Below are 15906 nucleotides of genomic sequence, written 5' to 3' on the forward strand. Positions count from 1 at the left end.
TTTGTATCCCCATTCACAAAGTATCAAAGGTTTAACCGCCTGAGATCTTTGTCTTAACACATTGGAGGGTACATCCTTTGTGGTACAAGTAGAGGTTACATCTACTTGGGTTTGACTGAGAACAAGAGAGGGTACATCTCTTATGGATTAGTTCTAGTGGAGGGTACATCCATTAGGGTTTCAAAGAGAACAAGGGAGGGTACATCCCTTGTGGATCTTTTCTTGTAAAAGGATTTTTACAAGGTTGAAAAGAAATCTCAAGGACCGCAGGTCGCTTGGGTACTGGATGAAGGTACGGGTTGTTGCCGAACCAGTATAAAAACTCTTGTGTGTTTGTTTCCTTCTTCCCTACTCTTTTACTTTCCGCTGTGCATTTAATTTCCACTTTTAGTTTCTGTTAAGTTTCTCTTCTACTCCTTATTCTCTTAACAACATAAGTAAAAGCCTTAGAAGAATATTTTTTTTAATTAGTAAAGGTTTAGGAATAATTAATTCAACCCCCCTTCTTAATTATTCTGAGGCCACTCGATCCAACAATTTATGCTTTCAAAAGACGACAATTTCTTCATTTACATTTCAAAAGGCTTCAATGTCTTCAGTCATTTGTGCTTTCAAAAGACGAAAATGTCTTCATTTACATTTCAAAAGACTTCAATGTCTTCAGTCATTTACACTTTCAAAAGACTACAATGTCTTCATTTATATTTCAAAGACTTCAACGTCTTTTGTCTTTTATAGGACTCAATGTCCTTGTTTGTGCTTCATAGGACTCGACATCCTCTGTTTCTGTGCTTTGAAGGGGAAGAAAAAGAACTTCAGATATCTTCCACTCTATAGAACTTCAATGTCCTCATGTTTCCTCGGTTTCACTTCCTTGGTTTTCGCCAGTTGCCCGATCGAATAGCAAGATCGCTCGAACGAAATTAGTGTCTTTATCTTTACTTCCCTTTTATTTTTGTCGCAACCAACCCTTTGGCGGGGGCACGAAAAGACCAAACTCAGGGGCCAAAGCATTTGTCTCCGCGGGAGAAAACAAGCAAAGTCGCCACCAACGTTTATTCGAGGAAAACGTCAGAAAAACCAAAAACACGATTATCTGCAGATTTTGAAAATGAGGGTTCAGGAGTTGTTTACGCATGGGGAAGGTATTAGCACCCCACATGTTCGTCACAAGGGACGACAATCTCTAATCAAGTGTGCAAGGCATAACTTCAAAACTATGTATTTTACCTTTTTTGTTTTTTTATGTATTTTCCATTTTTATATTTTTTAAATTTTTGGGGTCGACAAGGGTGTTGCCCTTGCTCCTATGTATCCTCAGGTGCGATGAGGAAATCAGACCCATGTAGTTATTTAAGTCTGAAATTTTGTTGGTTAAATTGTTTTTATCTTTTTTAAAAGATTTATTTTAACCAAAAAAAGTCGTTTAAGGCGTTGGACCTCGAAACGATCTTTTGATTTTTGAAAAGAGGAGAGAGTCATTAAGGCGTTGGATCTTGAAACGATCTCTTGATTTTTTAAAGGAGAGAATCGTTAAGGCGTTGGACCTTGAAGCAACCTCTTGATTTTTTTTTATGAAATAAAGAAGTTTATGAGTTGGTTTTATTTGGTTTTTTGCTTATTAATCTTCAATTTTTTTAAGATAACTTGCAGCGTTAATGACCGGTTAAAATTTATTTTACATTGATGAAAAAAGTTTACGACACAAAGGATCGGTCGAAACTTATTTAAACAGTGATTAAGTGAGATCGCAACACAAATGATCGGTTGAAATTCATTTAAACAGTGGTTAAGTGAGATTAAAACACAAACGATCGGTTGAATTTTATTTTAATGGTGATTAAATGAGATTACGGTATGAATGATCGGTCAAAACTCGCTTTAAACAAAGAAAATATCACCGATAATCGAAGAAGGAGATGAAGATGCACAAACAATAAAAGGGACCCCTAAGGGTCCATAAATCAAATTCAAACCCTTAAAGCAAGCATGAACCGGATGAAGAACGAAGAACGAACGATGAACAAACAAAGAACGACTGAAGAACGAATGACGAACGGTGTAGGAATCAATCGCGAATGTGATTCGGCCTTGTTTTCTCTTCTTTCTTCTTCTTTTCTCTTTTTTCTTCTTCTTTCTAGACCTCTGGACTTCAATGAACTCAGGGACCTTTTCTTTCAGCCTTATCACGCCTATTTATAGCAAAAAATGGCATTTGAGATGAAGGTAGCTCGCCCAGGCGAGCAAATAACTTCATCTTGAAGCAACCCTGCTCGCCCCGACGAGCTGGTTACTTCATCATGAAGTTATCTAGGAGGCTCAGGGGCTAAAAAATGCCCCAAAAGTGACCATTTTGCCCTCTTTATGAGTATTTTGCACATTTCCTTCCGAAACATCGAAAAACCTTATAGAATGCGTGACAGTAGGTGTTAAGCAGCTCAATTCGGCTCGCAAGAATCCAAATGTTTGCAAATGATTGTCCCCGGATGAAATTAGGGTATGACAATTTCCAATAAAAGATAAGTAAAAAGGGGCAACTGTCATACCCTAATTTCGTCCGGGGACCTTCATTTGCTAACATTTTGATTCTTTCTAGCCAAATTGAGCTACTTGTCACTAGTTACCATGCAATCCGAAAGGTTTTTTGATGTTTCAGAAAATAATACAAAAAATACCCAAAAGGGGTATTTGGAAGCTTTTTCTAAACCATGGCTTGCCCAAGCTAGCCTCTGGCTCGCCTAGGCCACCAAATAACTTCATGGTGAAGTAACCAGCTCGCCTGGGCGAGCTGTCATGACCCCAAATGCTTTATTTTGCTATAAATAAGCGTGAAGAGGGGCTGAGAGGGAGGTTCTGAGGTCTAGAGGTGAAGGATTGGAGAAAAAGAAGAGAAAAGAAGAAGGAAGAAGATAAAAAGAAGCTAAATCATTGCCGAATCACGACTGTAATCGATTCATACATCGCTCTTCATTCATTCTTCGTTCTTCATCCGGTTAGTGTTTGTCTTTAAGGATTTGAACATGATTCATGGACCCTTAGGTATCCTTTTTATTTTTTTGTGCATCTTCATCTCCTTCACCTATCATCGGTAATCGATTTTCTTTTGTAAAGTAAGTTTTAACTGATCATTTGTACCGTAAGTTATCTTTTAAAAAAAATTGACGGTTAATAAGCAAAACCAAAATAAAACCAACTCATAAACTTCTTTATTTCATCAAATATCGCTAGAAATCGTTTCAAGGTCTAACACCTTAACAATTCTCTCTGCCTTTCAAACTTGAGAAGATCGTTTCAAGGTCCAACGCCTTAACGACTTTCTCCTCTTTTCATAAATCAAAAGATTGTTTCAAGGTCCAATGCCTTAAATGACTATCCCCGCTTTTCAAAAAGGCGAAACATTGTTTCAAGGTCCAACACCTTAAATGACTTTTGTTCGCAATTAAAATCAATCTTTCAAAAAGCATAAAATCAATGTAATACATAAACTTTTAGACTTTAAAGAACTACGTAGGTTTGAATTCCTCATTGCACATGAGGATACGTAGGAGTGAGGGCAACACCCTTGTCGACCCCAAAAAAATAAAAAATATAAAAAGGGAAAAGAAAATCATTTTGAAGTCAAGTTTTGCACACTCGATCAAAGGCTTTCGTCCCTTGTGACGGGCGCGTGGGCTGCTAATACCTTCCCCGTGCGTAAACAACTCCCGAACCCTCATTTTCAAAATCCGCAGACCTTCATCTTTTTGGTTTTTCTAACATTTTCCTCGAATAAACGTTGGTGGCGACTCCACTCGTTTTCTCCCTTGGAGACAAATGCTTTGGCCTATCCATTTTGGCCTTTTCGCCCTCCCGCTGAAGGGTAGATTGCGACATCTAGATTAGACTGGTACGAGAGATCAAACAATATCAACCTTTTCTTCCATATGCAAGTTTTTCTTTTCTTTTTTTTTCCATTTTTTGGGTTTTTCTGAATCTAGTATTGATGTTGCCAAACTGCTCAAGAACCTACTAACCAGTTAATTGTATTGGCGTTATTTCATGCTCTTGCCTTCCATTAAAAGCTTTTTTCAATCGGCGGTAAGGGTGATAAGGTTTAAGAAAATGTTGGTGCCAAGTGTATAGTGTTTTTCTTCCATGTTTTTGTTGTATGTAGCTTGTATCTTTTTCACAAATAGCGCATGCATGATGCTTAACACTTTATCCACTTAAATTCAAATATGTTGGAAAGTCATTAATCATACAAAATAACATTGCACGCAACTTGAATATCTCATTTTGATACCCATCATACATGGCAACCCCCTCATCCCATAACTTTCTCAAGTCTTTAATCAACGGACTGAGATAAACATCAATGTCATTTCTTGTTTGTCTTCGGCTGGATATCATCATAAACAACATCATATATTTTCGCTTCATGCACAACGACAAAATCAAGTTGTAAATTACTAGCAAAATAGGCCAGGAACTGGGCTGACTGCTTGAATTTCCATAGGGATTCATTCCATCAGTGTCGAGTCCAAGCCTAAGATTTATTGTCTCTTTTCCAAAATCAGGGTACAAACAATTAATCTTCTTCCACTATGAGGAATCATTTGAATGACGGAGCATTCCATTCCAGTTTCTCTCTTTTGCATGCCATGTAAGGTCTTTTGCGTCATCTCCATTTGCAAATAGACACTTAAGCCTTGGAATGATCGAAAGATACCATAACACCTTCACTGGGGGGCCTTTCTTTATGCTTTCCTCATCCCTACTCTCATCATCATCCTTTACTTTGTATCGTGATACCCCACACTTCAAAAATTTATGCATTTCTTCAAACTCATGTTTGTATAGTATGCAATCATTAGGGCATGCATGTATTTTCTAATACTCCATACCCATTAGACACAATATCTTCTTCACTTGATAATAACTTTTTGGCAATGTGTTATCCTCTGGATGCATGTCTTGCACTACCTAAAGCAGGAAAGTGAAGCTTTGTCACTCCACCCTTATCTGGCCTTGATAACCAAACTTAACACCACCGACAATAGCGTCAATGACTTCTTGCACCCTGAATACAAAGGCTTTTTGGAATCACTTTCTAATGTATCATACACAGGGGCATGTGCTTGCTGAAAAGACTCTTGTCCAAGATCACAAAGCATATCCTCTAAGCGATATCCCATTTCCACATCAATCGATTCAGTTTAAGACCCCCTCTGCATGTCTATCAATTCACCATGTCGTATAATTCTTTATAATCCCATCACACAGTAGATGCTCCCGTATGTCATCTAGTACTTGTCGTCTCCCATTCAAACAATTTATACAAGGACATAAATATTTTCCATCCTCATCCAGTTGACTTCTTTCATGGACGAAATCCAAGAACTGTTCAACAACTTCCTTATACGTAGGAATCATGCGACTTGCATTCATCCAACTTCAATCCATCTATTTAAAAACTATGTGATACTCACAAATATATTCCATGCATGAAAATCTCACTTTTTTCATTAAAGGTGTGGCCCTATCCCATTCAGGAAGACATTTTTTTTATAGTAGATTCATATGTAAAACTTAACTTTCTTTTCTTAGATATGACTTCGGCAGCATTTCGCTTTGATCTCCAAGTACATGACATGAAAGCGGTCACATGAATTCCTCGACAATCAAGTGTGCACCCGGAGAACAGTGAAATGCACTATATCGAAATTTCATCAAATTTAAGAAAATAAAGTTAACCTATACGTATGAATCTATTATAAAAAAATTACTCTTCCCAAACAGTCCAAATGAACAATTCAAGATTCAATACAATGATTAATCCAAATTGTTCAAAAGAATCATTATATTGAATCTCAAACGGGAAACTAAGGTTCACTCATAATGAGCATTAATTGTATATAAAACAATACTCATTAATGACATAAAACAAGTTATAAAAGAAATTGAAAGAAAAAAAAAAGCATCAAAAGTTTATGAAAAACATTTGTACTTGTGATGATGGTCGATCACTAACAATCTCCAACAACGAATGTGGTGATCACAATACAAATAGGAAAACGAAAAGTGCCTACAAATTACAATTACAATTTTACCAACAAGAAGAAATAAGAAACTCAAAATATAAGTTTTAGTAAATACATAAAGTTTAAGGAAATACAAGTTATAAAGATATATAGACATTCAATAATATAATTATTCAAACAAAATATGAAAAAGTGGGAATCGTGAATAGTCTTATAAATGGATCAAATCTTAATCTATCTTTTTGATTTTTAATAAAATTAAAAATGGTAATATACATATATATATATATATATATATATATATATATATATATATATATATATATATATATATATATATATATATATAGGACCTTCACAGGAACAAGAAGATTTAATGGGAAATATCCTAAGATTCTTAGGGAGTCTAAACCAAAAAAGTATTAAAAAGAAAATCAAAAAATCATTGTTAGAATTTCATCTTTATCCAATTTGAATATCAAAATAGTAAATATGGGTATAATTCAATGGGTTAGGTCCATTTACTTTTTGTTAATCTTTCCCTTTTTAAAATTCTTACACTTTTTTATTTTAATTTCTTTCTTGACTATATTCTCATGAAATTCTATGTTTACTTGATTATATATATATTACTAATGATTCAATAGGATTTAGTTTGGTATTAAACCTAGGAATCCTATATCTAAACCAAAATGTGATTTAAAACTTAGTTGGAGGTGTAAAACATGCATAAGAAAAATGACAACCTATGTATATTTTTTGTACTTAGCATATATATAACCTAGCAGCATCTTATGGAAGAATATGTCAGAGAAATATATAAGAACCAAAAAATGTTAAAGGGGTGAAGGGGTCAGCTACTACCTAAATTTTACCCCATTAACCACCTATTAGTGCATTCTTGTGTGAGAAATTTATAGAATGAGTTGACAAAGACAGTCATTCAAAGACATGCAACTTAATTTTTGTGTATCACAATATGAACACTCATCTTAGTCTATCCTTTCCATCGACAAAGACATTCATTCAAATAAAGGAACTAATGACCAATGATAACTCAAAAATAGAGTTTTTGGTTTGATTTTCTAAGACAAACATGTCCCAAAATAGCCAGAACCAAAACTTAGCAAGAAAACTCATGCAAGAAAAATATGGTATGGTCAATTTGTTTTGAGTGTTATCTGTTACACATTTGAACAGGCTTAATTGCTAGTTGAAGTAAACAAGTAACATAATCAAAACCTTCCCAAATACATGAACAGGTTTACCTCCTAGTATCTCTAAACAAATAAAAACATCCAATTTCATTAAAAGTTTGAAAACAAAGGCAAGATAACCTAAAGAATTAACAATAAATCTCATAAGCATGAAACCAAAGGCAAGACATATATGGTGGGTATGATCTTAAACAAAAGAGGTGAAGAAAATGGTAAACACACACTAAGAAAATGAAAAGCTAGGGAACCTGAAATTGGCGGCAATGGCGATGAAAGTTCTGGACCGGCAATGAGAAGCTAGGGCTTCCGACACAGTGATGACCAATGACCAACGACAGCAACAAAACTATGACGAAAAGGACAACTATGACGAGCACGGCGGCTACGGCAACATTGGAAGCAACAACAAGGAGAGGCCATTCGACATGAAGCAGCACTTTGGACACAAGGAAGTTTGGGCACGAGACAGAATGAATCGAATGAGAATGCAACTTTTGGGTTATTTATAATTAGGGTCAATATCGATTTTTTAACAAAACATGTTAATATTGATTTTTCAAAAAATCGATATTAACTAAGTCATCTTATTTACGAATATGTCATTGCATTTTTATTAACATCGATTTTATTAAAAACCGATATTAACGTTGCAAGTTAAAATCATTCTTTGTAGTAGTGAAAAAGTTATATTATTTAAGTATTAAAGAGTATTTTTATTACGGGAATTCTTATTGTAATGAAGGACGTTAAAGGTGACCGAGTGGAGCAAGATAGGGTCTCGCATATGATGGGTCGTGGGTTTAAACCCCTACTCGTCCCTTTGAGTGGGGTAAAGGTAAATATCTCTGGAAATGCTCTTTGCACCCGGAGGCTTTCTATGTCTTGGACTGGGTGTAATCCCCTCGCCCTGAAGCTGATGAAAAAAGTTGTATTCTTGTCAATAAGGAAAACTAATTCTAGAAAAAAAAAGAAGTTGTAATTTAACATTAACTCGGTTGATAAATAATCAATGTAAAAAACACTTTCCAAATTAATGTAAACGTCGCGTCCCAATATTACAAAAATCTTATTACATCACATATCACATTGATTTTGCAGGAACAAACATACGTAAATTATCAATGTATTTTTTTTTTTTTGTTCTAGTGTAATATAGGACTATATCCTGTACAAGCCTCTTCAATGTGATATCTTCATCATCTTGAGTTTCTTGAAGATTGAGGGACGTTTGAGCAGTCCTAGACTGATGTGATCCAATATTAATGCTAGTCGTTGGTGCTCTTGGCGTGTGACCTCGACTGTCTCTTGTTTGTGTATGATTTAACATGCAAAGCTAAAAGCATTAATGAAGTAATGAGTAAATAAGAATAATAATATAAAGTGATGCATGTACATCGATCCCATCGACAACCATCGAAGAGAGAAAATGATTCTGTCAACATTTAAGGTGCTTTACTAACCTTCTGAGCCTCATGTTTTGTGTATGAAACAAGATATATTCTACATTGGAAACAATGGAGTGCGAATTGAAAGTGGAGGAGAAATAAAAGCCAATGAGAATGAAGTAAAGAAAATTCAGCCAAAAATATAGAGAAGAAAGGATATATAAAGGGAAGAGAGAAATGTGTCATACACTTAAAAGACAAATAGAGTAATGACATGAGCATGACTTCAATTGTCTCATTATCAAGCATATATATATAAATATTATATTATTTCTAAATATACTTAAATGAAAAGTTTTTTTTCCTAGGAACTTCATGTTTAATATCCTCCTGATAGTACGAGTAGAAACAGATTAAGCCATGTCAAGCTTTAGTATGTTTAATCTTAGCTTTCACTATAAAAAGACAAAACTTAAGAATGACTTATTTATATGTGGTAGGCCTTTTATTGAAGGCTTAACTTGATTTACATAAAATTTTAGGCCTTGATAGAATATTATTTAGCAATAATTATTAGTGACTCATTTTGTTCATAATTGACATACTTTAAAGATTGTTTTTTTTTTTTTATCATTTTTAACTGAGTTTTGCGGCACTGAGTCTCACGGGTCAAATGTTGAGCTTTATTAATTTTTTACATTTTTTTTATCTTTATACTATTTTATTGTACAAGCCATAACTTCGTACAGAGTTCTAATTTGACTGGTTTTGTCTTGTTTGAAAGCTAACAATGAGTTCTACAATTTTATGTCTCACCAGCTCAACCTAATTTGGACGTTTCAGGGATCAAATATGAGATATAAAGTGACTGTGTGCACTTGGATTTTTGTGTTTTTAGTATTTAGGGCTTTATTTTGTAATTAGTGGTCCAATTACTCTTTTAAAAATGGGTGTTTAGGGATTTAATTAGTAACCTTCTGTGGTATTAAGTGAGCCCACATTTTCTATTTTTCTCTTATAATAAAACCACTAAAATACTCTTTGAGGAGAGACTTTTTACAATTTTCAGATTTCAATTAAGGGTTTTGAGGGTTTCTTCTTCCTCCTATTCTCTTTGAATCTTTAATTTTGGTTGCAATTCCTTCAAGGGACTCAAACTTATGGTAAATTTGAGTTTCTTTGTGCTTCAAATTTGAATTTATGATCTATTTTGTTTCCCTTTTCATTTTTTTCTTTCAATTTTCTGAGTTCAATGCGTGATCATGTTTAGATTAATTTGGAAAATTGAATTGAGATTAGGGGTAATGGCGATTGCCTAAACCAACATGCAATTGTGCTTGAATTCGGGGAAATTAGAAAAAGCGATTTCGTTCTCTTGTGTTTCAAGAATATCCATATGAGATTATTATCTCATGAACGCATATTGAATTGCATGATCTTACGTTTCGTGCTTCAATTCTAGAACCGCGATGATTTACCTTAGTGTTGGATCCTTGAGTTGCCTTTAATCGAATATGTTTTCATTTATTACTCAATTTTGTTTGTGTTTTCTTAATTCTGTCATTAAAACAAATTCCCCTTATTTCTGAATTAAAATTAGTATATAATTAATGAATTGTTTCTCTCAAAGAATGATCTAGAGTCATGAATGCTTTTGATAGTATACCACTAAATGCTGCCACACTTAACTTAAAAACCTATTTAAAAGCTTATTTTTTAATAAGACCTATAAAAGACTAGTTAGCCTATTGGCCTAAGTAGGACTATTAACATAAATAAACTTATTGGTATCTCTGTACAACTTTTAAGTTATTATGTTACATATGCACATATATTAGACTTAATATGCTTTTTTAAAAGTCTATGACCTAACCCGGCCTTTTACTTAAATAGAGTTTTTAAAATATTTAAGCTTGATATTTTACATATTAGTCAGGCTAGCTAGCTAGGTCGTAGGCTCCTAGTAGACCTCCTAACCTATTCTCCCATCCTTACACAAGAAAAAGGCTAGGGGATGAGGAGGAAAATTACAAAATATAGTGTTTTTGGAACACAAATATTTTATACCTCAATTTTATAGCGTTGGTGTGTTTGAAGATCCATAACAAAAACTTTTTGTTCAGTTGATATAATGTCCAATTTTATTCTAAAATTCTTGTAATAAATTGTAGTTTGATCAAAATGAAGAATAGAGGAAACATATAGATATAACAAGTGCCACAAATAAGTTAGAAAAGTTTGACTTGTTCGTATTGATTCAAATCAAATAATACATAACATCTTATTAACATCATGACACATGCATGTGTGTCAGAAATAGTGTATACGTAATGAGTGATGATATATATCTTCATATATTGTGCATTCTGTCAACACATTTTTTTCTTTATTTTTTTTATCACATATATATTATTATATATCTATATTTATCTTCATATTCTCTTTTTCCTTCAATAGGTGTAAATTAGATATCGGATACCACCACTAATCTTTTCCCTTTATTAATTTTAGCTTCACACAAGTCTTAGTTTATCAAGTGATGATTGCACATCGATCTGATCGCCCCCATTTGCTTCCAAGGATTCTTTATAGGTCATTCCATGGTAATTTTGTGGGTGTTCTTCATCAACAAACTCTACGCCCGGGCTGATGAATTTGTCCAACGCAGGTCCATGAAGGGTGACCACGGATATCCTTGGCACCTTATTGTTGTTGACAATAACTCGATGGATGTGACTCTTGTACTTTCCATTGGTTAAGACCTAAGTTCAGGTTGAAAAAGAAATTTGTTAACAGCAGAGGACGGTGTAATTAAATTTGCTCAAGTAACAAGAAATTAAATAATTATCAATGCTAAAGGAGTTAAATAAAATTGAATAAAAGTATACCTCAAGATGATCACCAAGTTGGATGAGTATGGCATGATGGGGAATATAAGCATTAATCCATTTTCCTTGATGGGATAGGATTTGGAGGCCACCATCTACATCTTGCACAAGTGAAACCACAAAGCCAGGGTCAGTGTGTTCGGGGATACCAATAGCCCCCTTCGATCGAGAATTGGGTGGATAAAGGTTCATGGCCATCACATCAAACCCTGACTTTAGGTTGAATTCCTTTTCTATGTAGTTTTCTTCAAACCCTAGGGTTTCAGACACTGCCCTAGCTAATCCCACTACTATTGTCCTCATTGCTCCATGATATTCTTCTAAATTTTTGCTGATGCAAGAAATGACCAAAAATAAAATAAAACATAATTAAGGAACATCACAATAAATATTAAATAGTATTATCAAATTTACAATAGACAATTATTTGAACACAATGAATATCGTGGTTGACATATATATATATATATATATATATATATATATATATATATATATATATATATATATATATATATATATATATATATATATATATACCTAATTCCTGATGAATCAGAAGGAGCATAGAACTGGGGATGTGCGACAACCTTGAGATATTCCCTATTTTCCCCGGCAGATGAGTTTAGGTCCCATCGAATTTTATCCGATGGGCCATTTTTGCGGTAGACCTTTCTTTCATCTATGGTTTTTGGATCAACGTAATCAGCAAACCCCTTTAGAACACTGTCCAACACTTCATCTGGGATGGTGTGGTTTACCAGCTGCATCCATATGAAGCAATTATCATATATATTGAAACATGTTATGTCATATGAAATATGTTTTTTTTTTTATATGTAGGAATTAAAATAATGCTAAAAAATTTATAATACTCACATTCTATTTAACAAACTAAATTATACCTCGTTAGTATATAAAATATATTTAATTACTTGTTTGGTATCTATACTTATAAAATCTCTTTAATTCTTATACTTAAAATCATTTTTTTTAATTTGTACATATTATTTTAATCTCTTTTAATTCTCACCGTAAGTACCAAAAAGGAAATGAAATTATATTTGTAGAAACTAAAAATTAAGATTTAAAATGGTATGCACAGGACTGAGATTTTATTTTTTTAAACTTTAGCAACTAGATGTATAATTAAACTTATGAAATATTTGAGGTGTAATAATTTTAAAAAGAGAAAAGCAGCCATGCATGTCATATATATGGTATAATAAATATATAGAAGTATTCGAGGGCTCAAGAGAGTTTAATTACATAGAAGAAGCCATATTCCTGACATGCTTGACGGAGGTTTTCTAGGGTAAGAAACCGTTGAACAGGGTTATTAGAGAATAGTAGAGAGTAATCAACCGTGGGTATTTCATCATCAGAAGCTGAATAAAGACCAGCATGGTAATGATGACCTACAACTGCTTTCTGAGAAGGAGCATCGTAGTAATCTGGGGCATTCAATTTAGGTTTGGAAGAGAGTTGTAATTGGGTTAGAGATGATGTTATTTCAGCCATGACAAATACTAAGGTAAGCAAGAGAAAGCTTTGCCTATTAAGTATTATATGCAATTAATGTTTGTAAATGCATGAACATGGCCTTTTCCTATATATAGGGCCGGGTGTGACCGTGCGAAGACCTAGACTTTTGTTCATATTTACATATATTATCCAACTACGCTTTTAATAGTATTTTCTTATCCTAGGTATAACAAATATTATCATGTGTCATGGAGCCAATTTGTGCAACTATAGGCATTTGATAATATTTTCTTACCGTATAACGCGGATTTCTCATATATATCATAATACGTATTCACGTGTTAGTTAGAAACGACAAACTAATACTAAGTAGATGAAATATAAAGGAAACCTCCATACATCTGACGAGGTCATTCGTCTTAAGTCATCGAATTAAATAATTAAGGCTGGCTAAGAGAAAATTAAAAAAAATGTATTGTTAAAAAATAAAAGCAACTAATTATTAAGCATGTTGGTTAACATTTAATAATTGATAAGCGTATTCTATCACATTTATAAATGATTTCGTTTTATTTGAAAAGCATCAATTTATTATAGTTTTTGGGAATTGCTTAGTTTTAACTTTTAAGGTCTTTTTGTCAAAACAAAAACTTTTAGAGGGTGTTTGGATGACAGGATTTAAAATTATGAGGAATTTTAAATTTTAAGAATTTCAAATACTTCAATTGAAATTCTTTTATTTTTAAAATTTTGTGTTTGGATAAAAAAAATTAAAATTGTGAGAATGAAAAAAATGAATGCAAAGAGAAAAGAATATATGGTTGGTGTGCTAGTTATGGGTATCCCCCTATGTCCACACTCAATCAATGTTTCACCAGCTCAAACGATGTTTTTTGAAGAAGAGGATTATCGGCGTGAGGGAAGAGTCCCGAGTTCGAGAACGAGATTTCAGAAACTTTTAAGGGTAGAAGAGAGAACGAAGGTTAGTAAGAAAATACGCGAACGTTTTAGAAAATTCTTCTATAAGAAGATAATCTCAATTTCTCACTGTTTAGAAGGAAATTGAAATACCACATTTTTAGTTGTTTAAAATTTTGTTTTTAAAATTTCAAAAATTTAAATTATTCATAAAAAACATCTAAACAATGAATTCTAGATTACTCTCGTGGTACACAATACAAGTTGTTACCAAAAGAAAAAGAAAAATGGTTGCTAGCGAGTATAATTGTTTTCCAATACTAGTCATAATATGCCTTTTGAATGCTAATACTAAAAGCAAAGTCATGACATTGGGTTTATACTTCTTACAGAGTGCTGGAGCACAGTTTGCTCAAAGGGATCAAGTGGTTCAACCAAATAATCCTATTTCATAACCTAGTAGGACTAGCAATGTACCAAATAGGGAGTAGGCCTCACCTAGACATGAAGCAGTTGCTCAACCAGCAGAGTCCCATGTTTTCCCTCAATCTAGGTGACTTTTGCTTTTCAATTTTAGTGTACTTGTGATTGTTGAGTTTCTGTTATTGATTCAGAATGTGAAAATTGGATCTATCTATACATAGAGAGATCAACAGAAAACTAACTACAACAGTTAATCAATCATGGTTAACTATTAACTAACCAAACAAAAGTGACAGTTGTACAAACATAGATGTCCAAACCAAAATACAAAGAGAAGAGTAAGATACTCTAATACCCCTCCACAAGTTCAAGGTGGGTGATTCTGAACAAAGTAAGAAGAATCACACACTTTGAGCTTGGATCTCTACTAAAAATTGGTAGTAGAGAAGGCCTTGGTAAGGATATCAGCATACTGCAAATGAGCTGGAACATACATAGCCTGAAGCAACTTGTTAAGCACCTTTTCCCTGACAAAGAACAAATCATGCTCCATTTGCTTAGTCCTTGCATGCAAAACCGGATTATGAGCAAGGGAAACTGTACTTTTGTTATCACAATGGATAACAAGAACTGTGTGTTGAACCTGAAGTTCAGATAAAAGATATTGGAGCCAAGATACTTCAGTAGTAACCAATGCAAGACTCCTATATTCAACTTCAGTGCTGGACCGAGCCACAACAATTTGCTTCTTGGACCACCAAGAAATTAGATTAGAACCAAAGAAAACACCACCTTTAGAAGTGGATCTTCTGTCATCAGGGTTAGCAGCCCAATCTGCATCACAGTAAGCTAGGATGAAGAAAGGTTTAGGAACAGACTGAATGTGGAGACCCCAAGTAAGAGTACCCTTTAGATACCTTAAAATTCTTTTGACCGCTACCCAATGCTCCTTACAAGGATGGGTGAGTTGGGGGAATGGGAATAATAGGAATAGAGGCTAATGGTAATGATGATGACAACAAATTTGTGACTTATTAGGAGAAGGTGGGTGAGTTGGAGGAATGGGAACAATAGGAATAGAGCCTAATGGTAATGGGGATGAGGATAGATTTGTGGCCTTGGATGCAGTAGAAAACAAATCAGGATAGGGAAATATGATTTCATTAAAAATCACATCCTTAAAGACATAAATTTTGCCATCAGAAGATAGACGTTTGTACCCTTTATGCATAGGAGAGTATCCTAGAGTGCCAAGTGTTGGTTGAGACAGTATTTACAAAAGCTGAATTAACAGGAAAATGAGTTTTTACAATGGAAGACAACAAATCAGCCTTAGAGGTAGACTTGGCAAATAAGTTTGAAGAGGTAGAATTTGACAACAGCTTGGTTAATGTTTACAAGCCATTAGATCCAAGATGTCCTTTGAGAAGAATCTCATCGGATCCCTAATATTTAACAAGGAACACATTAGGGTGAAATTCAAGGGAAAATGAATTATCCCTTGTAAATTGACTAACACTTGGAAGATTTCTAGAAATGGTTGGAACATGCAATATTCTATTGAGAACTA

At 33.8% G+C, this 15906-nt stretch overlaps 1 protein-coding gene across 1 annotated transcript; it reads right to left on the reverse strand.

Annotated features, from left to right (window-relative positions):
- Positions 1-10965: 10965 nt before the first annotated feature.
- Positions 10966-13094, reverse strand: LOC100783009 (2-oxoglutarate-dependent dioxygenase 19). The gene is made up of 4 exons (XM_003543917.5): positions 12780-13094; positions 12051-12274; positions 11511-11841; positions 10966-11384 (listed from the first exon to the last, which is right to left on the reverse strand). Exons 1-4 carry the CDS (start codon positions 13029-13031, stop codon positions 11136-11138), a joined length of 1056 nt encoding a protein of 351 aa, XP_003543965.1. The 5' UTR covers positions 13032-13094; the 3' UTR covers positions 10966-11135.
- Between the last annotated feature and the right edge of the window lie 2812 nt (positions 13095-15906).

The sequence above is a fragment of the Glycine max genome, chromosome 13, assembly GCF_000004515.6.
Source record: "Glycine max cultivar Williams 82 chromosome 13, Glycine_max_v4.0, whole genome shotgun sequence".
In the NCBI taxonomy this organism is placed as follows: Eukaryota; Viridiplantae; Streptophyta; class Magnoliopsida; order Fabales; family Fabaceae; genus Glycine; species Glycine max.

Coding starts and splice junctions, on each gene's coding strand:
- LOC100783009 (XM_003543917.5), bottom strand. CDS start 13,031: ATGGCTGAAATAACATCATCTCTAACCCAATTACAACTCTCTTCCAAA. Junction 12,275..12,779: donor AGGAATATGGCTTCTTCTAT/GTAATTAAACTC, acceptor ATATGGATGCAG/CTGGTAAACCACACCATCCC. Junction 11,842..12,050: donor TCTGATTCATCAGGAATTAG/GTATATATATAT, acceptor TTCTTGCATCAG/CAAAAATTTAGAAGAATATC.